This window comes from Sus scrofa, chromosome 3 (assembly GCF_054392235.1).
Source record: "Sus scrofa isolate SSC_HxYL_T2T_F1_AM1 chromosome 3, Sscrofa_HxYL_maternal_Yorkshire_Landrace_v2.0, whole genome shotgun sequence".
Lineage (NCBI taxonomy): Eukaryota > Metazoa > Chordata > Mammalia > Artiodactyla > Suidae > Sus > Sus scrofa.
Window position 1 is genome coordinate 61,335,621 of NC_139385.1, and position 23,607 is coordinate 61,359,227.

Below are 23,607 nucleotides of genomic sequence, written 5' to 3' on the forward strand. Positions count from 1 at the left end.
ATTGCTTATCCATTCCCAAGGCAATAATCTGCATCTATTAACCCCAAGTTCCCAGTCCATCCTGCTCCCTCCCCCTTCCCCTTGGCAACCATGAGTGTATTCTCCAAGTCCATGATTTTCTTTTCTGTGGAAAGTTTCATTTGTTCCATATATTAGATTCCAGATATAAGTGATATCATATAATAATTGTCTTTCTCTTTCTGACTTCACTTAGTATGAGAGTCTCTAGTTCCATCCATGTTGCTGCAAATAGCATGATTTTGTTATTTTTTTATGGCTGAGTAGTATTCCATTGTGTATATATACCACATCTTCCTAATCCAGTCATCCGTTGATGGACATTTAGGTTGTTTCCTTGTCTTGGCTATTGTGAATAATGCTGCAATGAATGTGCTGGTTCATATGTCTTTTTCAAGGAAAGTTTTGTCCAAGAATTGGTTTTAAACACTTTCTTGGAGTTCCCGTTGTGCTCAGCAGTAACAAAACCTGACTAGGATCCATGAGGATTCGGGTTCCATCCCTGGCCTCACTCAGTTTAAGGATCCAGTGTTGCCTTCAACTGTGGTGTAGGTCACAGACGCAGCTCAGATCCCACATTGCTATGGCTGTGTTGTAGGTCACACATGCAGCTCAGATCTCCAGTTGCTGTAGCTGTGGTGTAAGCGGGCAGTTATAGCTCCGATTTGACCCCTAGCCTGGAAACTTCTATATGCCTCGAGTGCGCCCCTAAAAAGGAGAAGAAAAAATGAAAACAAAACCACTTATTCTGACTCTTAGGGTTTCCACCTCTTGTAACTCCAGAAATCCGTCCAGGGAGTTTCTGTCTGGTCCTAATTAGCTCTGACCCTTTATACCCCAAGCTGTTGGCTTAAGCAGTAGTGCTCCCTAATCAATGAAACTGTAGTCACTTCTTAGAGAAGATAAGACACAACAAGGTGGGAGAGAGATCCACCAGCATCAGAAATGGCCCTACAGACACGGGAGCCCCTGGACCCTCCAGGCAGGCCTCAGCCAGATAGGTCCTGCCGGGAGTCGGGATCCATGACAGCGATGTGGTCCCCGCTAGCCTCCAGCCTTGGTCCTGTTTGGCTGATGTGGAGCCCTGCTTGTTGTCATGATTTCCACTCTTAGATTATTTCCCTCCTGGTTCTTCGGAATCAGAGGAGGAGAACGCACATCTCAGGGATCTGAGCATCCCTCGGGCATCGCCTTGGGGGGAAACAGCCCCCCTTCATGGCTCCTCATAGGCGTGGTGCCAGTGGGGTTACTGGCCTGCAGGCTGGCTCCTTGTCCAGTTGCTTGTCCAGACCCTCATGGACCCTCCTTTCCGTATAGATCGGGAGTTTCTTTTTCCTAAGTGAGAGGGCTCTTTGGGAACGCTCATATGAATCTTCTGTTCCCATTAAGATTCCTGGCCTCCAGTGTTTCTGTCCCTAAAATGAAGTAGTCCGTAGGTTATCTCCCGAATTGTTTCCAAATTTAAAAATTTTATCATTTCTAGTCCTAGCAGCTTTCCTTCTTATTTCTAATCCTCAAGTCATTCTTAAATCTGTGTGACCAGAATAGGCAACAAGGTTCTCAAGGTAAACTGCAGCCTTAATTGGAAAAACCTATAGGTTGGCAGGACAGCCCTCAATTGTGATGAATGAAACAGTGACCACTTTCAAGGCCAGTAACTGAGGAATTACTGAATTTCCTTGAATTAAGGAAAGCATTGCATCTTGGGCAACATCGCCGCTGCAGCCTGAGATGCCCTTTGTACCAAGGATATTTATATGTTGGGTTTCAGAACAAAAATTCAAATTCTCAAGAGCCTCATCTTGTGATACTGTTGCAGGGACGTCCAGACAAGGTTTTCTTTAATTCCAGGAAGAGCACTTTAGAGGGGTGGATATCACCACATGTGTCCAGCTGCGTGTTCAATACTTGCAGAGAAATTGTCCTGTAAACACAGAAGTAACCAAATATGGATGCTTGAAAGTTGTCCATTTCTTTGCTTATAGTTATCAGGACCTTGTAGACTCAAGAGTACAACATTAATAAATGCTAGGCAGCATTGTTTTATTTGCATCATAGGATATTATTTTGGAATTTCACTCTTAAGGGGGTGGGAATGACTGAACATTGAGCCAAGTTTAGTTACAGCTCGTGAAACCTGGCTCAGAGTGGCACAGCCAGCCTGTCTCCGTATTTGATAATTGATAAAACTTTTCGGTTTGAGCAAATGAAGTATTGCCCCCTGAGAAGGTCTTTCTGGAGAAGGTGGCCTGTGTTTCTAGAGGCGCAGAGGCCTCTCTCCACACCTGGCCGTCCCAGGGCAGATGGTGCTCTCTGGGGTGGTTTGAGCATGTTCGTACAGGAACGACACCCCAGGAGGAGGGGAGCCGAGACCTCCCGCCTCCCTCTGTCCCCACCCCGGCCTCTCTGCTCATGCACTCGCCACACTCATTCCAGAAAAATGCAGCTCGAGGTGTGGCCTGGAGAGGCCGCTGACTTTTGTCGCTGCCTTTCCCACCACGGTGATCCCCGTCCGTGGAGGCCAGCCTCTCCTTTTCTCCTTCGGGACCCCTAGGGGTAGGAGGATGATCTTGTCCTCTGGGAGAGAGGCCTGGGGACAGCTCTTCCTGCTCGGGGTGGGGAGGGGGTGCGTCTGGCTGAAGCGGGGTCAGGCTGATGCTTTCTCTGCCTCAGGGTCATCAGCCCCCAACACCCCTCCCTGGCCCCTGTGGTTTCTTCCTGTTCAAATACACGAGTCACGCAAGGGGAGCTCAGGGAAAGTCTCTATAGGCATAAGCATGTTGTTTCTGCCCCTGCCTTGCGACTTGGGGGCCGGGGAGAAGGAAAGATGCCAGCTCGTCCCACGTGTGGAGCAGATGCTGGCTCCCGGGAATGAGGGCTCTGATGCCCACTCTTCCTTGTGCCCCACCCTGAGATTACATCTTCTGACCCGGGCACCAAGAATTGGGACTTTCGGAGTTCCCGTCGTGGCTCAGTGGTTAACGAATCTGACTAGGAACCATGAGGATGTGGGTTCGATCCCTGGCCTCGCTCAGTGGGTTAAGGATCCAGCGTTCCCATGAGCTGTGGTATAGGCCAGCAGCTGCAGCTCTGATTCAACCCCTAGCCTGGGAACCTCCATATGCTGCAAGTGAGGCCCTAAAAAGACAGGAAAAAAAAAAAAAAAAAAAGAATTGGGACTTTAAAGAGGCGGGATGCACTCAGATCCAGAACTGCCCCCAACCAAGTTTTTCAAAAGCATCCTTGACAATTGGGACCGTTTCCATGGACAGTGTGAATTGGGCCCCCCGGAGGATGAGCCGCTGTAGTGCAGGTGACCCTCTCAGAGCAGGAGGTCACTGCCATGTGCCCAGGGCCTCCATGCTCACCTGGACCTGTCCTTTCTCTGCTCCCTGGTAGGTGGCAGAAGTCCAGCACCAAGATGACTGAGCGCTTCGACTGTCACCACTGTGAGAACTCCCTCTTCGGCCGGAAGTATGTCCTGCGGGAGGAGCAGCCCTACTGCGTGGGCTGCTTTGAGGCCCTCTTCGCCAGCACATGCGAGGAGTGTGGGAAGCTGATTGGATGCGACTGCAAGGTACTGGCCCCCCCTCGGCCCCCATGCTCCCTGGCCCAGTCCCTCCCCCAGCCCCCCAGTCCCCCACACTGGGCTGGACACAGTTCCTGCGCAAGTCCTGGTCCTCATCACCTTAGACACCCTTGAGTCCCCTCTGCTGGGCTTGGACCATCAGCAGAGCCTTCCCAGCCTCTGCCCGTGGGCTTGGCCGTGGCCCCTTGCCACTTCCCTGGGGGTACCCAGCATGCAGAGTACACCCCGTGATCACCCTTATCTAACCCACTGCCCAGTCCCGCCTCCCCCAAGGGCAGGGCACTCCCTCTGAGCTGACTCACAGGCAGGTGCTGTGTGGTCAGCATTTGCAGACCAAGTGTCCTCAGGGGCCCAGCACCCACAGGTGGGAGGCTCAGAGGCCCCGCCTTCTCTGGGTGTCAGGGGCTCTCATCCATTTGGTGTGAGGATCAGGATGTGGGGCTGCTTGTGGAGTCAGTAAGCTGGGTCTCCAGGGGGACTGAGTGGCCCTGTGGGCTTCTCCCCATTCCCGTCTTTTGCTCCATCCTCCTGGGGACGGGCAGCAAGCAAGGTGGCTGCACCACCAGTTTCTGCTGCCGGGTATTCAGTGATAATCTACCACTGATGGATGGATAACATCTGTCTTGGGGACTTGGCCCCTTGAGCAGAGCTGAAGCCACATGTCATGGCTCCAGGGAGGTAGACACTGTGCAGAAGGGAAACAGGACTCAGAGTTTGGCCTGTGTGAACTCTAACATGTCCAGAGGTTTGGCTGCTACCAGGAGCAAAAGTAGCTGGCCTTGCTTCTCTCAAAGCTGCCTGCCTTCCCACCTCCAGCTCTGTCTGACCTCTGTTTGAGTTCCTCGGCATTCATCTCCGAGGCCAAGCTGCCCTATTCCATCCTGGTTGTGTCTTGCTGGCTGTGTGATCTTGGGCTGGTGGCTTGACCCCTCTGTGCCCATCTGCACATGTCTAAATTGGAGATAAAACCAGGGAGCCTGTTTCATGGGGTTCTCATGGTGTGTAGCTACAAGGTGCTCAGAGCTCTAAGGAGTAGCAGATAATGTTATAAATTCAAGCTTCTTTCCTCTTCCAGCTGCTTCACTGTTCTTTCTGTAATACATTCCCTCTCCCCCCTCTCTGAAGCTTTGCCCTCTCTCCTTATCAGTTTTCTTTTTTCCTTATTTATTTATTTATTTATTTATTTATTTTCCTTTTTAGGGCTGCATCTGGGGTATATGGAAGTTCCCAGGCTAGGGATCAAATCGAAGCTGCAGCTGCCGGCCGACACCGCAGCCACAGCAGTGCAAGATCCGAGCCACATCTGCGACCTATGCTGCAGCTTGTGACAACACCAGATCCTTAACCCACTGAGTGAGGCCAGGGAGGGAACCTACATCGTCATGGATACTAGTCGAGTTCTTAACCCCCTGAGCCACAATGGGAACTCCTTTTTTTCCCTTTTTTAAAAAGTTTATTTCGTTGAAATACAGTTGATTTACAGTGTTGTGCTAATTTCTGTTGTACAGCAAAACGATTCACTTGTGTATATATGTATATACGTTGTTTTTTTAAAATACTCTTTCCCATTATGCTTAATCACAACATATTGAGTAGAGTTCCCTGTGCTGTACAGTAGGTCCTTGTTGTTTATCCATCATATATACCATAGTTTGTACCTGCTAATCCCAAACTCCCGTTCCTTCCCTCCCCTCTCCTCTCCCCTGGCAACCATGAGTCTGTTCTCTATGTCTATGAGTCTATCTTCTTATCAGTTTTCATTAGCGAGGCATCAATAAAAATGTCCACTTTGAGGAAGAACTAAGACACAGAGAAAATTATTATTTTATAAAGGCTTTACGTAAGTAAATGAGAGGTTCAGATATTATTCTGACAAAGAACAACTCTAGTTTAAAGGAGATGTCTTGGCGATTTGGGGCTAGGCATCCTTGGCTAGTGGCTAAAGCAAAAACAAAACCACAAATCACCAGGCATTTCTTCAAGGTCATGTAGTGGACAGAACCCTGAAATCAGTTACCCGTCAGTACATGCTTCATGAGCAAATAAACAAAAATCTCCTCAATGGGGCCAAAATCAACAAGACTGCTGCACAGTCGGGCATTAATCGCACTGAACTTTTCAACTCGGAGAGCTGTTCACTGTCTGGAGTTACGCCATGCGATTTTGCGCATTTTTGGAAGGAAAAGAGAGGTGAACTTGCAGTTACACTTGCCATTTGGGGCTTTTGACTCTTTGGATGGTTTTCTCAGCTTTCAGGAATGATTATGTAGTTGGCTTTGTGGAAGAAGCAAGGGCGGGAAAAACATGCCTGCATTTTGGGAAGTGAACCCCAAGCCTGGTAGGCGAGGGGCTGGGGAGAGAAAACTGAACAGGCAGGTCTGGTGGCCGTTTACTTGTCTGAAAATAGCAGGGGTGCCACGAGCCCCACTTGGTCTCCCTCTGAAGGATGTGTGAATGATTTAAAATACTGGCAGGAGTTCCCACCGTGGTTCAGGGGGTAATGAACCTGACTAGTATCCATGAGGATGCGGGTTCAACCTCTGGCCTCGTTCAGTGGGTTAAGGATCTGGCATTGCCATGAGCTGTGGTGTAGGCCCCAGATGTGGCTCGGATCTGGCGTTGCTGTGGCTGTGGTGTAGGCCGGCAGCTGCAGCTCCGATTCGACCCTTAGCCTGGGAACTTCCATATGCTGTGGGTGCAGCCCTAAAAAGACTAGAATAGAATAGAACAGAACAGAGTAGAGTAAAATAAAAAAATATTGGCACGCCTTCAGGGACAAGGCTGATTTTGTGGGTATCCACTGTCTTTTCAAGGAGGCAGGCAGGACTTCAGGACCTGCTCCCACGGTACCTGTGTTTGAGCGTCATTTCCATGCAGACGCTCAGTTAAGTTCTTTATTTCTGTGTAGAGACCCTGAGGAAATGCTGTGACCCCCAAGGGTCAAATGATTCATGTTTATGGCCAGTGGGGTAGTGGACAGCAGATACAGTTTCATGATCCTCTGACCTGAGGCTGTTACTGAAATTTTTCTTGGACACCTATGGACATGAGCAAAATCATTCCTTTTGGCCTGATTGCAGATGTCTTGGGGGGATGGGTCTACCTAAATCCTGAGCTTCAGAAAGTCAAGAAACTAAAGAGGAGTTAGTTTCTCAAGCAGAGATGAGCACTGGTCCTGCATCAGCAAGACAGGGCCTTCAGCAAATGCTGGGCTGCACCCCTGGCTCAGACGATGGGCTTTCCGGGTCTCTGCGAGCAGCGCCATGAAGTTGGATGAGCCACCAGGCCCCCGCACCCACGTGTCCGGAGGGGGCCGTGAAGAGGGAGACGCAGTAACTCAAAGGACCACCGGCAGGTCTAAAACCAGCTCTCAGGCTTGGCTTCCAGCGGTAGCCTCGAAAGCTACCCCACCCCACGATTACTGCTGCAGGGCCTGGAAAGTGCCGTGACTGCAGGACTAAACTCCTCCCGACGCCCCCCCCCGACCCCGCCGTGGGGGCCGCTCTTCATCCTGTTTTCACAGAGTGGCCACTGAGGTGGAGCCTTTGAAGATTTTCCCAGGGTTATGGGGTCAGGAGGCAGGAGAGAGAGGCAGTGGGTCCTGTCCCACAGCCTTGGGTGGACACCGGCCCTGGGCTCCGTGGTGAGATGGGGGACCCATCAGCCGTCTGTCCTGAGTAGGAGGCGTCTGCCTCCCCCCTTTTTCCCGGCCCCTTCCGGTGACCAGGACTGTGTTCCTGTAACACTCTTTCCAGCTTCCTCATAATTAAATGGGAAAATCGCATCCACGATCAGTTTGGCGCAAGTCCACCTGTCAAACTCTAACAGCTTCTCAGCCCACGTTTGGAAAGTTCCTGAAGGACAGAAACATTCTGGGATTGTTGGGCAGAAAGCAACCAGGGCACTCTGAGACAGAGGACAAAGGCGGTAAGTCAGGATGTCCCTGTGACACTTTCAGAGGCTCCTGGCCAGGCTGCCTTAGGAGAAAAGCTGCTGTGCTGGCCTTTCTGGGCTCTTCTGGGAGAATCTGCAGCTCCAGATACAACCTCACAATGCAGCTCATCAATCTGGCACTTTTTTATTTGTTTGGGAGATTTTTAAGTGTTTAATGGGTGACTCACCTTTTTCGAGTTTCCGTGAAATTTGTCCACGGAGTTTGTAATGAGGACTGAAGATACGTATATTTCCTTAGGCATTCTCCTGGAAACGGGAAGTCTCTCTAGTGGAAATGTCTAAAGCAGGAGCCTCAGAATTGGGAACAAAGCAGAGCAGGGGTAAATACAGGCCAAGCTCAGTGCATGGGAATAGCAGGGTCACCTTAGGGCACAAAGCACAGTGTGCAGCAGTGACCTAGTGCCCACCCAGCTGAGGCTCGGCTGATGGCCCCAGTCCACCTGCGACAGCCGTGTGACGTGCAGAAGCCGTGCCACCTGCCAGCCTGGGTTCCTACATCTGAACGCAGGGCTGCCGACCTCATGGGACTGTGTTGGTGATGAAATGGGCCATCCAAGGGATGCCTAGCACAGGGCTGCACGAAGCAAGTGCCACCGTTTCCACCATCGTCCTCCTTCAAGGGTCTGAATGCCTGTGCCACTGCAAACACCTCAACCTGACAGTCTCACGGCACAGAACGTCTTTTCAAAGCCCTGAGCTTGGATGGCGCTGCAGGCCCAGCCATAGGTGAAATCTCCTGACTTTGAGGAAGGTTGGTTTGGGAATCAGCAGCTGAATTTCTCCCAGCCCAGAGGGGTGGATGACGTGGAGAGCAGGGGTGAGTGACCCGGCTGCCCAGAGCTGCCAGCCTTCACTGGGGCAGAGGGCCGAGGGGTCTCTCTGGGCTGCTGACTCCCCCCACCCTGCGCCAAGGCTCAGCTGAGTCTCAACCAGGGTGCATTCCATATTGGGAATGTTTTTGAAATGGAAAAATGGAAAATCTGAAAGGAAGTGTTTGGGTCTAATCTTACATTATTTATCAAACATTTTGCTGCAATTTATGACATTCTGTGTGCACAAGGTTGGCCTTAGTGTTTTTTCTGGGATGTGTCGAAGATTTTTTTCTTTCTTTCTTTCCTCCTTCACTCTCTCTCTCCAGAGAACCTTAAAATCAGGGTATTTCGAGGACATGTCAAAGTTTTCTTGAAAGTCCGTGTGTCCAGACTTAGCTTCTAGCATCTAAATGGTATCCTTGGGGACCACGTGGGGTACATGACAGAATTAAGTGAGACAAGACTGGCTGGGTACTGAGAACAAAAACGGAAACTCTTGGAGCTGCGAACACACCGAGAGGAAGAGCCGCTGGAACGCCGTGTTTCAGACGCGCCTCAGGGTGGGCCGCGCTGCTCGGCCCGGGCTCCCCATTCGATCAGCCTTATCTGGAGCCTCGGTCTTTCTGTGCCATTTTCCAGTCCAGTCCCGCGAGCCCCAAGTAAGCACAGAGGGCAGCGTTTCCCACCTCCGCGCCCACGGAAGGGAGTCCAGGACTGGGCGGTGATGTGAATTATCGGCTAGACTCAGACTTAAACTTCTAAGGATCACACAAAGTCAGAGCCAAGCAGGAGAGTTACCAGGACCTGAGGGCTCAGCATCATACAAGGGTTTCCTTCCGTTGTCTTGAACGAGATGTGTGACGTGGGCTCTTCCCGGTGCCTGTGGGGTGGTACCTGGTCCTGCAGGGCCAGCATCCCTCACGCTACACAGCGACAGGGAGAGGGGCCCCAAGACCAGGGCTGGCATGGACAGGGCTGGGGGTGACTGAGGAGCCCAGGGCAAAGGTGAGGCTGGGCAGGACCCACTTGTAAAGATGCTGTGGGCCAGGTAGAGACGGGAGCTGACCTGTGTCTGAGCTCCTTGCGGCCATGGGCCCGTGGGAGGGAACAGGCCTATGTGTTCTAGCATCGCTGTGTTAAAACTTCCTGACCTGTAAAATAGAAATAAGCCCTAATTCTGTGGGGTTATTGTTGGGCTCCAAACAAGCAGGAGGGGATTAAGAGAAAGAATTTTAGCTTGAGAAGGACCGTGGAGGTGGGAAGCACTGTGCAGAGCAGAGGGACTGAGTCAGAGCCGGGAGCTTAGGGGAGGGTGTCTGACTATCCCGTCTTCAGGAGTAAGTGGGATCTCAGCCCAGGGGCCCCTGGCACTGCCTTCGTGAGCTGGACTCTGACCTGAGCAGCTACATTGTGCCAGGACCCTGGTCGATGCCTCGTCGTCATCCCTGCTTCATGGGCGGCAGTGGAGAATGACTCGCTCACAGCCGAGGCAGGCATACGGCGGAGCCAGGGTTTGAGTTTAACTGCTGGGGTGAAATCCTTCAGGCCTGGGGTCTCTGAGGGCACTGGTGGCACAGCAGGTGTGCAGGGCAGTGACCGGGGTCTCCCACCTGCCTGCGTGTCAGCTGACCTCAGCCTGGGACAGTTGTCACTGACTGCAGCTGGCACCAGTTCTGTTCCCACCACTGACAGGATTCTGGTGTGTTCAGTGTTCAGAGACTGTTTGTGGCTGACCGTGGCATTCGAGGACGTGGGTGTAGGTTGAGATTTATCTTCAGGGAAAACATTGCATCAGAAGGTTTGAGACGATCAGACATCCTTGAATGTTCAGGACTGTTCAGTGTTAATGCAGAAACGTGTGTGCACATGTGTGAGAGGGGCCGGGGAGGGAGAAGCTGTGAAGGGGCCGTTCCTCGTGAATGAATGTCCAGTGACTCAGTTGAGATGGCATCTGAGCAAGATGGTGGCGACCAGCCTCCTGAGGTGGCTGCTGTCACCAGCCTGGAAGGGCCAGGCCGGCTCTTCAGTGTCATCATAGTGTGGTCAGTCCTTCCCCCGAGGACAGGACACAGGACAGCAAGTGACCAAGTGGCCAGCAGCCTCGGGAGGGTCTGGGCCTCTGGAGGATGTAGAAGTGCTGCCTTGATGCCTGCAGTCTTACAAGGGCAGGGAGGTGGCACCAAGATTTAGGGAGGAATTTGCGAGCATCCAACATTTGTCATCAGATCAGCTGTTACTAACTTAGCTATTGTGTTTTCATGCCTGAAATGTTAGGGTTAGGGTTACTGTTAGGGTTAGGATTAGGATTAGGAAAAGTGCATTTCTGCAGTGCTTTTGATCCATGAGAAGCTTCTTTTTTTTTTTTTTTTTTTTGGTCTTTTTAGGGCTGTGCCTGAAGCATAAGAAAGTTCCCAGCCCACGGGTCAAATCGGAGCTGCAGCTGCCAGCCTACGTCACTGCCATAGCCACATGGGATCTAAGCCACATCTGTGACCTACACCACAGCTCACGGCAACGTCAGATCTTTAGCCCACCAAGCAAGGCCAGGGATTGAATCTGTGTCCTCATGGATGCTAGTCAGGTTCGTTACTGCTGAGCCACAACAGGAACTCCCACAAGAAGGTTCAAAATAAGCTTTCCCATGACAGTCCAGCCCCCTTAATCACACACTGCTTGTCTTCCTGGAACTCGCTATCCGGGGCCTCTGGTGACAGCTGGTGGCTTTGCTCTCACAGTACTGACCTTGGAGGGTCCCCTCGGCTGTTCTGAAGGTCAGCCCCCAAAGACAGATGCCCTGAGACTCATACTCTTCTCTCCCCGTCCCACTCACAGCCTGCAGCCCCTGTATGTGCAGTGCTGACCCTCCTGCAGGAAGCAGGCCTCCTGGTCCCCTTCCCCCTCTCACCCCCCACCCCGGGCTCTCAGCTCTTCCAGGGGGCTCCTGGAGCCTGGAAACACTCGATAGCATTTTCCCAGTAACCATCCTGACAGGTAACGAGTCCACACACAGGGAACCGCCCTGACTCCTGAAATGGTACTTTTCACCTGCCATGTAATAATCAAAACTTAATTTTTTAATTGTGGTAAAATACGCACAACATAAAATGTGCCATCCTACCCAAGTTTAAGTGCCAGTTCAGTGGCGCTAAGTACGTCCACTCCCATTGTGAAACCATCACCACTGTCCACCTCCAGAAACATCTCCTCCTGCAAAATTGAAGCTCTGTCCCCACTAAACACTAACCCACCCTCCCCCATCCCAGCCCCTGGCTCCACCATCTGCTTTCTGAGAATCTGCTACTCCAGGACCTCATAGAAGTGGAATAATTCGGTATCTTTTTCAGACTGACCTATTTAACTGTTCGTCCATGTTGTAGTGTGGGTCAGAATTTCTTTCCTTTTTGAGGCTGAATAATAGTCCAGGAGTTCCTGTCATGGCTCAGTGGAAATGAATCCGACTAGGAACTAAGAGGTTGCAGGTTTAATCCCTGGCCTTGCTTGGTGGGTTAAGGATCTGACGTTGCCGTGAGCTATGGTATAGGTGGAAGACGCAGTTTGGATCTGGTGTTGCTGTGGCTGTGGCATAGGCTGGCAGCTTCAGCTCCAATTTGACCCCTAGCCTGGGAACCTCCATATGCCACAGGTGCAGCCCTAAAAAGCAAAAATAAACAAAAAACAAAACAAAAAACACCCGAAAGTACTTGAGGCCAAAAATGCAAGACACAGGTGGTCTCAGGCCCTCATTAACATGCCCCTCAGTCGGGTCCACAGTATGGAGGGGACAGGCACTGGGGAGCAGTGAGAGGCAGCCTCTATCCCCACGCCTAGGGTGCAGGGGCTCGGGGAGAGGCAACCTCAGAAACAAGGCATTCAGTCCTGTCCTAAGAAAGTCCTACGCTTGTCACCTTCCTTCCTGATGGTCTTGCATTGGCCATAACTTGACCCCCAGCTGCTGCAGGAAGCAGGCTTCTCACTGGAGTATGTGAGGGACCTGGGCAGGTTCATTGTCCAGGGCCACCCAGCTGTTTTCAGAGTGCTTCCTCTTTGTATTTTTCAAAATTGCCTGAATTAGAACAAGGTGCAAACAGATCACAAGGTCAGATAACTTTAGTTTGATCCAAGGCTCTGGGAAGACATGCACACACCCTGGTATTCTAGCCAAAGAGACTGTTCCAATTTGGGTTCCAGGTTTAGTGGGTGTTGGGGGCTTTCTAATCGAGTCCAGGATGTGTGTTTTCAGCATCATGCCGGCTTCCTGGTTTGGGCACCAGGGATGCCTTGCTGACCGTGTGCGGGAGTGGCAGGCATTTGGGGGCCCTGCGGGGGAGCCGGGCCTGTGGCTCTGCTCCTGCCTCACTTGGAGGGGACGATGGCCTTGGGTCAGAGCTGGGAACCCTAAAGCAGTGGATAAATAATCCCGTCCCGGGGACAGCTGGGTGTAGACAGGGTCTGATAATTTTGTGCTGGCACTTTCACACTGCACTTTAAAAGACACACATGAGAAGATTTCCTGTCATTCCTCAGGCGAGACTACAGGTGTCACAGAGCCGACGCTGTTTTCTCTCCTGGGTTCATTTCTCCTTCCCACTCTTTGTTGAAAAGCAGGACTTCTCTTCTTGGCACGTCTCTGTCCGTCCCTCTTGGTGCCTGTCCACTCTCTGCAGGGCCGTCTGTCTGTGCCACCGTCTCTGCTCCAGCCTCCTCCCCACCTCACGCCCCCTTGTCACACACGAGCCCAGCACTCATTCCACTCTCTCCCACCACAGAATAGGCACCGGCCTCCACGCAGACAGGCTCCTGGTCCAGCCAGCTGGCTCTCTCCAAGCCTGTGCCCTGGGGCACAGTTCCCCCCTGCGCCCCTCGTTCTCACCCTCTCGGTCTGTGCCCTTTCTCTGCCCAGCTTTCTGCACCCTCAGGTCTTCAATGCACAGCTGGTGGCTCCTGCTGGGAATCTGTCCCGACCCTCTTTCCACCTGGTTGACCTCATCCTTAGCCTGGCCCCTCTCCCAGGGCACCACAGTCACTGCTGCCACAGTCGGGGCACCCACCTTCCTTGCGGCCAAAGGACCCCGTGGTCTGTGTGTCCAGGGGAAGAACCACTGAGGACTTTAACTTGCTGCCTGTTTCTGACAGAGAGTCCCAGAGGAAAGCCACTTGTTTTTCAACAGCATCTCTCACTTCCACCAGTCTAAAAGCGGCCCCAAGCATCCACCTGCCCCGTCCCAGCCGGGCCATCATGTCCCCTCACTCCCCATGGCCCCCACACCCTGGCCCTCACCATGTTGTGTGCCCTGTGTCTGCAGGACTTATCCTACAAGGACCGGCACTGGCACGAGGCCTGCTTCCACTGCTCGCGATGCAGGAGCTCCCTCGTGGACAAGCCATTTGCTGCCAAGGAGGACCAGGTGCTCTGCACTGACTGCTACTCGCAGGAGTACTCATCCCGCTGCCAGGAGTGCAGGAAGGCCATCATGCCAGGTGGGACTGCACCCACTCCCCTCTGCCCTGAATCTTTGCTCCAAATGCCTGCTGGGCTGGAGTGGCTTTCAGAGCCACACCCCTGTGCAGGTCCTGTCCTGAAGGCATGGCTGCAGCTGGTCAAGCACCAGGAATGATGCTCGGTGACCTCTCGGGTGATGGGGGAGGAGAAGACAATATCTTTTGCTTTTGGGGGTAGGAGCTTAGTTTTATGGGAGAGCGGAATCTTTATTGAAAACACAGAATAGACAAAGATACCATATGCAATGTTTCAGTACAGGATGTAAAAAAGTAAATCTTGTTAGACACACACACATACAGTGAGGGTGAGAAGAGCCTAAAATATGGTCCCTGGGTGGTTCATTGACCACAGAGGTCGAGGGCTCGGGTTTGATGGCAGTTTGTGGAAGCTGAGGTAACCTGCAGAGTCACCCCACTCCACATGGCTGGGTTCACACTGACACGTGAAGAGGACGAAGGCTGTGGGGTAATTTAGAGTCAGATGCAGCCTGACCAGCACCCACAAGGATGCCCAGCTGCCGGGACAGTGAACCGTGGACCACATGTGGGGGGAAAGGCGCAGCTTCCCAGGGCAACGGCCCAGAAATTCCAGATTGGGGAGAAAAATGTAAACTGGCGTCTGGACAGAGACAAATATAAGTGTATCTTACAGTAGGATGTGAATTTTCCCTGAGATTCTTGAGACCTCCTCCAAGAGGCCGGCTGGTCCTCGATGGCCCCCCTCCTCTCCAGGAACGTGCACCTCGCCACCTCGCCCGCTGGGGTTTGCACAGGGAAACGGTGGAGGAGCTTGGCTGGCACCTGCTGGGAGGGAGGCACAAGCCCAGAGCAGGGCAGCCGAGAAAGGGACCCTCAGGGCCGTCACATTGATGCCGTCTCAAAGGACGAGCTGATTTCAACAGAAAAGTCAGGAAATGGCCCAGGAAATGGACTGGGCACCAGAGGCAGGGTGTCCAGGAAAGGCCTGATGTGTGCAGAAAAGAAATGCAAGCACTAGATATTTTTTTAAAAACCAAAAAACTAGACGAGAGCTAGCTTCCTTCCTTGGTTTGATTTTTGAAAGTTCTACAACCCAATCAAGATGAAAACAGTGTGGGTTTTGCAGTGAATTTAGACAAAGAGGACAAGAAGCTCACACTTAGTGCAGAGCTCAGCCACTCCCCCGCCTCCGCCTCCGGGAACATCACAGATGGTCACAGACCGCAATGCTGGCTCCCGACCACACCTGGCAGGCGCACCACCGCCTCCGGACAGGCTCACGCTGTCACCCAGCTCTGCTGGGTTTCTGGTTCCTCGCTTACTACTTTGAATCAGAAAAAGACACCCCTTCCTCAAGGAAGAGGGCCCACATCTGCAGGTGGTTGGATGAAGGGGCTTTGCCGCCCCCTGCTGGCAGCACTGCTTTGCATGTATGTCAGTCTTGGAACCATCTCTCTATAAATACGCAGTTTCCCTTTTGGCAAAGAATGGGGAAAACATCAGAACAAATGTTCTGGCCACGAATTCACTGGCCACGAGCTGTGAATGAAGCTCATGGGGAGCGGGGGAGGGGGTGAACCAGAGGCATTCAGCTCTTGAGAACTTCATAGCCACCTGAGAAATGATGTAAAGGCATCAACTGATAATAGTGTTTCAAATGAAGTATGATGTCATGAGATCAGAACACTACTAAACGGAAGTGTGAGTGAGGTGGGTGGATTTTAACCACCGAGACTCATCACAGCGGGGTCTGCACAGCCGGCTGTGCCAAGTGGGTGATGCAGAGGCTCCTCCCTGAGGAGCAGGTGGGAAACCCTGATGCACTGACACCCACCCATTTCCATCCCGCTGAGAACCAGGCGGGCGATTGTCATGGGGATCTTGTGCTCCAGGTTGATGCTTTGCGAGGCTGGGTCTGAGCTGTGCCCGCTCTCTGGGCATGCTCTGTGAGGCCGAGAGAGAGACAAGTGTTTTCCATCTAACGTTCATCATCACCCTCTTTAACACATAAATATTGAGTTTGTACAGATATTGATTCTGCTCCAGGAGCGGGGTGTGCTGCTGTGAAACAAGAATCCCCCCCGCCACAGAAAATAGAAGTGATGCCCAGCCTTGGGGAGCCGAAGTGACTTGCCAATCCCAGGACTGGACCACGGATCCCAGGTCCCCCAGTCCATCCTTAACGACTCTGCTCTTTCCTCTCTGACTCCTGCCAGGCACCCGCAAGATGGAATACAAGGGCAGCAGCTGGCACGAGACCTGCTTCACCTGCCACCGCTGCCAGCAGCCCATTGGGACCAAGAGCTTCATCCCTAAGGACGGCCAGAACTTCTGTGTGCCCTGCTATGAGAAGCAGCACGCCTTGCAGTGCATTCAGTGCAAAAAGGTACCTTCCCCACGCCCCGCCCCCGCCCTTGCACACCTGTTAGTGGCCCTTCCTCAAGGGGCTTGGCTTGTAAGACACAAAGGCTGAGGAGTGACACCTGGCTTGCCTTCCCTTCATCCCTTGACTCTGAGGTCACCTGAGATGGACATCCTTTCTCCTTTCTGCTTCTAGAACATTTCCAAATATGTGCTGGTGACCTGACATTAAAGGGAAGAACTTACTCTCTCCTTGCATGAACAAGACACCAGCCCTAGACCTGGTGGTGGGTGGGGCAGGGAGCAGAAGTGGAAATCAGGCTGGCCTGCACCCTGCAGGCTGTTCCCCCCCTCCCCACCGCTCCACTGTCACCAGCCAGCTGGGCTCTGGGCCTGCAGCTGCCCCGAATCACCTGTGGGTCCCGTGGAGCTGCCTCCCTGCACTGCGGCACCCTGGCTGGCATGCTACTGCCTGGCCTGCACCTACCCACGGCCAGGCATTGCTAACTTGCCTTGAGCCCTTGTCTCAGTTCCCTGTCTCAGTTCCATTTTCCTTTACTACTTAAATTCTTCCTTTTGGGGGTTCCTATCATGGCGCAGCAGAAATGAATCTGACTAGGAACCATGAGGTTGTGGGTTCGATCCCTAGCCTCGCTCAGTGGGTTAAGGAGCCATGAGCTGTAGTGTAAGTCACACACACAGCTCGGATTTGGCGTTGCTGTGGCAGTGATGTAGGCTGGCAGCTGTAGCTCCAATTCGACCCGAGCCTGGGAATCTCCATATGCCACAGGTGTGGCCCTAAAAGGCAAAAAAAAAAAAAAATCCTTCTCTCCCAGGATTCTCTTCTGAGCGTTCACCCTACATCCTTGGGTGGGATGCCCGCTCCTGTATCTCAGTCCTGCAGAGCCCCTCGCAGGCTGATGGTGATGGAGGGGGGATACGGAGTTGGGGTGCTGGGTGTCAGGGGCATGCTTTCCAGGCACAGGAACGTCTCAGACACAACTCTTCATCCAGGGACCTCACAGCCCAGGTGCATAGAGTCTGCTCCCAGCAAACTATCTGGGGCTACATAACTGTGTGGTTCGTCATGGTTTACAGCAGAGAAGCTGGTGCAGGCTCTCTGGCTCCTGACTTGTTGCTAACTAGCCGTGTGTGCTCAGGTGAGCCAGCTTCTCTGGGTCTCAGTTTACTTATGTCAAATGGAAGCAATATCTGTCATCATGGAAGGACGGAAGGAGCGATGACGCAGCAGCACTAAAGCTGCAAAATGCACGCACGTGCGAATGTGCCATGGTTGCACTCCATCTCTGCTGCCCTCGGCCATGAGGCCGAGGCCCCCCATCGATGGAGGCCTCACTGGTTCTGTTCTTTGTCCATCTTAAAACGAATACGAATAGCAGCCAATGAAAAGAAAGTACTAGATGAAATCGAGGCACAGTCTGTTCCTTGTGGCTTCCCAGTGCCCTAAGACCACAAGATGGGGTGAGAAGGCAGGCTCTGAGCTCCTCTTTCCCACACCTTCCAAGGAGCTAGGCCAAGGGTGGCGGCCAGCCCCGCCGTATCTTTTGTTTGTTTGTTTTTTGTTTTTGTTTTGTCTTTTGAGGGCCGGACCCGAAGTATATGGAGGGTCCCAGGCTAGGGGTCCATTCGGATCTGTAGCCACCAGCCTATACCACAGCCACAGCATCTCGGGATCCCAGCCACGTCTGCGACCTACACCACAGTGCATGGCCACGCCGGATTCTTAACCCACTGAGGGAGACCAAGGCTCGAACCTGCATCTTCATGGATGCTAGTCCGGTTGGTTAACCGTTCAGCCGTGACAGGAACTTCCCACCGTGTCTTTTAAGCCTTTTCCTTCCTCCACGCGAGGGTAATCCTGGAGGCCAGAGGGTCTGTACAAAGGGGCTGAAAGGGTCAAGGGGTGAGTTCAAACCCCAGCCTCGAGCCGCAGTCTCCCAGCCTCACCTGCCCACCAGGTGGCAGCGCTGTCCCGGCAGACATACTGGTATTCGCGCCTTGAAGTGGAAGCGGGGGTCTTTGGTCTGCAGCAGAGGCCTGGAAGCTTGGGGAAGGGGTGGGGCCCGTCTGGAGGGGGGCGTGTCCTGGGCGAGGAGCCTGCGTCGCGTCCTCCAGAGGCGGTAGCCAGATGAGCAGGGGAGCGGGCCCCTGCGGGAAGCTGAGAGGCCCCTCTGCACCCCCAGCCCATCACCAGCGGGGGCGTCACGTACCGTGAGCAGCCCTGGCACAGGGAGTGCTTCGTGTGCACCGCCTGCAAGAAGCCACTGTCCGGCCAGCGCTTCACGTCCCGTGACGAGTTCGCCTACTGCCTGGGCTGCTTCTGCGACCTGTACGCCAAGAAGTGTACAGGCTGCGCCAACCCCATCAGTGGTGAGTGTCCCGGGGCCCCGCCCCTGCCTCTGAAGGTCAAAAAGGTGAATCACTGTGCTTGGATTCTCTGGGTCTCCCCAGCTTGGGGACACCAGCTTTTCTGTCCCGCTGCTGGTCCCCACCTGACCGCTTCCCTCTAGCTCACCTGATTCCCGGAAACGCTCTGGTCTGTTCTCAACAGGTTTATTTCTGCTTCTGCGTGGATTCTCCTCCAAACCGCAGGCTGTGTGTATGTAACAGCCGCACAGGCATGGGGCAGGTGGTGTCTCCAGGCTCCGCGGCTGTGCTGTGAGGAGCAGATGTTCCCTGGCTTCTCAGGGAGACCTTCCCACCGAGGCCAAGCTGCAGGGTGGGGGCAGGCTCCAGGCTGTTCCTTCACACCCCATCCCCCAAGACTGGGGCAGAGCCAGAGCCCAAATCTGGCTGAACTACAGAACTTGCCAATAATTCAGTGTGGAGAGTAGATGCCAGGCAGACTCAAGTCCTGCTCACATTTTATTTATTTATTATTTATTTATTTTTTATTACTCAATGAATTTAAGTCCTGCTCACATTTTTAAACCCCTGGTGAGCTTCAAACATGTCAGCTGCCTGGGCCATGATTTGATTGTTACGGAGATGACCTGTGTGTTAGAGTTTTTAAAAGCTTCTCTGATGATTCAGATACACAGAAAAGCTTGAGACCTTCTGGCCTAAATCCCTGGTTTGGTTCTGCCTCAGGGCCAGAGCCCAGGCTCTGTGGTCTTCAGGTCTCTTAGAGCCCTTAGGGGTCTAGGGTTGGTAAAGGCAGTCAGTACCTTAGCATTTAAGACTTTAGGGAGAGAGGTGAAAAGCTTTGCTGTATGGCTCCATGAGTAGCAGAGGGAGTGTGGTATCAGAAAGAGAGCTGGCAGAGTTCCCTGGTGGCCCAGCAGGTTAAGGATCTGGTGTTGTCACCTCAGCGGTGCAGGTTCGTTCCCTGGCCCAGGAACTTCCACATGCCTCGGTGCAGCCAAAAAGGAAAGAGAGCTGGGTTTATGCCCAGCGCTGTCATCACCGTCCCAGGGGGATTAGGCTGAAGCTGCCCCATGGTCGGCCCAGGCAGTTATGTTACTAAAGGCAGCAACTGTGGGGTGAACCACAGACCTTCTGCTAGTCTGAGACCGCCAATGATTAGGAATGGAGTAGCCAATGTGGTTCCTTTGTTCTCAGTGTGGCAAACTGAACCGTTCTTTCTGGAAAGTATTGGAATTCGTGATCCAAATTTCACCAAAGAGAACCCCGTGTTTGCCTGCATTTTCTTGCTTGGTGGCTAGACGGACCAACTACATGGTCATAGGCGGCAGGGTACCTTAAGCACTCCATGAGGTTAGGCATGGGAGTCCAGCCCCCGAATTGAAATGCTCTGCCCTTCCTGTTCCCTCCCTGCTGTCCACACAGCTTTGCAACCTCCCTCCTCCCACCGGTCGCTGGAGCCCTGACTTGTGTCCACGTACGTCCTCGTGTGCCCTCCGCCACGGAGACACGGTTTATCCTCCCTTGCGCCCCTTTAGCACCTTGTCCATGAGCCCGGGACCTCGGAACTCCAGGCCTGGGGCGCCCCGTCAAGGAGCGAGAGGCTCCCCGCCTCACCGAGTTTCACTCCGGTGAGACAGGCAAATCCACGCAGTCGACTCCTTATTATGGTGACTGTCGTGTTGTTCTGGAGTGTTTCTCTGCTTCTCATTCAGGAGCGCCCCCACCCGAGCCCAGAATCCGAGTTAGGCGTGCAGCCCAGCACCCAGGCCCATGATCGGGCGGGGCCTGGACTCGACCCAGCCAGGGCACCCTCCCCGCCCCCGCCGCTGGTCCTCCCCTCCGTCTCCCTCCTCTCCCCCTCAACCCCATCCCCATCCGCCCTCCCCCGCCGCTCCCCACTCCCCCCCCCCCGCCATCCTCCCATCCCGCCTCCTCCCCATCCTCACCTGCTCCCTCCCCGCCGCCCACAGGACTGGGCGGCACCAAGTACATCTCCTTCGAGGAGCGGCAGTGGCACAACGACTGCTTCAACTGCAAGAAGTGCTCGCTGTCGCTGGTGGGGCGAGGCTTCGTCACCGAGAGAGACGACATCCTGTGCCCCGACTGCGGGAAGGACATCTGAGCCGCTAGAGGGCCTGCTCGCGCTGCTTTCCCCCTGTGCGCCCCGCCCCGCCGCGCCCCGCCCCGCCCCGCCGCGCCCCGCCCCGCCCCGCCCCGCCGCGCCCCGCCCCCAGGTGGTGCCGCGGCCCCCGGCCCCGCCTGCTACCTGTGCCGCCCACACCTGTTTACAGCCTTGCTCCGCGCTTGTGCCTGAGGCCTAGGGAAGGAGGTCCTGGAGCCCGAAGTGGGAGGTGGTTGTGCATTCGTGGAATCACGCAAGGACAATCCGAGTGGAAACATCCTTTTGAATGCTATCTTTATAGACCGACCTTTCTTTCACTGTGTCTTTAATTATTAAGTGCAATTACCGCGAGTTAATGAAGGGTTGGTGTCAGGGCGTTGACCGGTGGCCTAGTGCTTGGCTTTTGGCGCTTTCGCGGCTACAGCCAGGGGCAGTAATCCCTGGCCTGGGACCTGAGATCTCACATCAAGCCAATACCCGCCAAAGCCAAAAAAATGGTATTTCCAAGGCCGTAACTTTGTCACGTGGAGCCCAAAGCAAGGTGAGCCGGCTCACGATAAAGTGATCCGGGAGGAAATCTTATGTCAAGTGCAGTGGGTCAAATATGAAACGTTAAGGGTCTCAGCATAAACAACACTTGACTGCAGCTTCCACTAGGGCTCTGACGGACTGAAATTGCATCAGGCCTTTTATCGAAAAGGAAGCCGCAGTCAGCACCAGGGCAGCTGCCTTCCTCTCTGACCCTTTCCCAGACTCCCTGGGAATTTAATGCTCAGCCTAGGATGTGGTGACATAAGCGACAGCACGTGAGCTGATGGACGTGCGGGCAGCACTGGGTCACTTTTCTGGACAGAGCTCGATGCTCTCCTGTGCTCCCGGCCAAGCCCTCACACCTGCCTGCCTTCTCCTCCGTGAGTGGAGGCTTACAGGAGGCACAGGTGACTCCAGACCAGAGTTGATGTCCTGCGCACCTGTATTTTGTCAACACCTGGGCAACTGAGGCCACCTGGGAGCCTTCTGTGAGTGTTTCTGAAGGATAAGAAGGGAAATCACAGCTCTAAATAGAACACTCCTTTTCAGGTAGGCTCCTGAGCTGACTTCTAAAGGTTCGCTATGCCCTAGACCCAGAAAACCCCAAAAAATCACTGCACATCAAGAGGTTAAGGTTTTTGTGCTCACCTTTTTTTGGCCACGCCCTTGGCATGTGGAATTTATGCCAACTTACCAGGTAGGGCATGGCATGGTTCTTTTTGGGATAACAACTGTGATTTTTTTGTCCTTAGCTTTCTAAGATAATGCAGTATGATACAATGATCGGCTATGCAGCAGAAAAATCTGGTTGAACTCAAGTCCCACCTACGCAGAGCATCTGTGAAGCCAGTTTCTTAATCTGAGTGCTGGTCACTGTGAGAAGTGCTTGATTGTGGCTGAAACGGGCCTCTGGCTGTATGGTCTGTTGGCTGGAGGCTTTGCTCAAAAAAAATAACCACCACCCCCCTCCACCTTGTTAGTTGCTTTGCTGGCTCTTACTTTATGATATAAAGGTAAATGCATTCTTGCAAATGTGCTTTTTAAAATAAAAATAGCAAAATTCAAAAAAAATTTTTTCTATGTCTTCATGATGGAACATTTTCCCTGATCTTCATTAAAACCAATGATACACTAGATGGAGCACAATTCCATGTCTAGCGAGTAGCTCTGTTGGAATAACAACCTCCTTCAAGTAACAACCATTCTGGACAAATTATATATATGTGTGTGTTTTGGCTGCTCCTGCATCATGTGTAAGTTCCCAAGCCAGAGATTGGACCTGTGCCACAGCAGCGACAATGCCAGATCCTCAAACTGCTTCACCACAAGAGAACTCCTGGACAAAAATATTTTTAAAAATTTGGAAATCCAGGAGCATGACCCACAGCAGGAAGTCTTTGGAGGGAAGTCTTTGAAGAAGAGGGAGGGTTTCCCACTCTTACGGCTCTGAGCTCAGGGCCAGCTCACTGGCTTGCAGAACCAGAGGGCAGAGCTGGGGACAAACAGATCCTGGGAAGTAAATGGGAAAGTTCTAGAAAAGAGAGCCTCATGGTATGTGCATGAAAGCCCTACAAATCTCTAGCTGAACCACTGGACTCCAAGCAGCCCAGCCAAGGCTCAAACAACTGCCAGGGAGGGACTTCTGGAATGGAAAGGTGCAGAGCTCAGCTGACCCTCTGCCAGTGAAACAGTGCTTTAGCTGGGAACTATTTATACAGACCGAATAACTTAGTCTCTGAAAATATCCCCAGAGGCATACAGCAAATGGAGAGACATTTATTCAGGAAAATCTGCATGTTAATGAGAAGAGTGAGCCCCTGTGGCATCTGAGCCACAGCCGATCCTGTCCTGCCCCCACTCCCCGTGTCACATGACAGAAGCTCTGCTCTGGGCAGTTGCAGCCAGGAGTGGAAGGGCTCCCATGGTCCAGGGCTCTGCCCCAGGGGAAGAGGCTGAAAATCGGGGGGGGGGGGGCTCTGATCCCCCCTGCACCAGCCTGCTCACAGGGTGGAGTTTTCACATTGGAAGGTGTGCTCTGAGAAGACTGGGGGCTACCAGCCCCCCTACTTCCCAGCACCTACTTATGGAGGAGTCCTGCCCCAGGCTCTGCGAATGGCAACTCAGCAGCTCTGCACCGAGAGCACTGACTTTTTATCTGGTACCAAGAATAGAGAAATCTGTGCCTGAGGGGACTGTCAAAATCAAGAGCGATCTTGGTGGCAGACAGTTAAGAGGGGGCTGGGGGCTCCAGGATACCAATAGCAAAAAGCAAAATGGCAGCCCAGTTTGAAGTTTAACAAGGGAAAGAGCTAAGAAGAGCCATCCCAGAATCCCACTCAGCCCTGGGGGCCAGG

The 23,607-nt window shown here is 53.1% G+C and overlaps 1 protein-coding gene across 5 annotated transcripts in view; it reads left to right on the forward strand.

The window, feature by feature from the left end:
* Positions 1–22,324, forward strand: part of FHL2 (four and a half LIM domains 2) — an 88,752-nt gene extending 66,428 nt beyond the window's left edge. For all 5 annotated transcript variants that reach the window (XM_085018507.1, XM_085018508.1, XM_021087113.2 and 2 more), the window contains 5 exons: positions 3,418–3,595; positions 13,677–13,851; positions 16,068–16,237; positions 18,417–18,603; positions 20,571–22,324. In XM_085018507.1, coding sequence (XP_084874633.1) covers positions 3,440–3,595; positions 13,677–13,851; positions 16,068–16,237; positions 18,417–18,603; positions 20,571–20,722 — 840 coding nt within the window. In that variant the 5' untranslated portion in view covers positions 3,418–3,439 and the 3' untranslated portion in view covers positions 20,723–22,324. The remainder of the gene's footprint in view (positions 1–3,417; positions 3,596–13,676; positions 13,852–16,067; positions 16,238–18,416; positions 18,604–20,570) is intronic.
* The last annotated feature ends 1,283 nt before the right edge of the window (positions 22,325–23,607 follow it).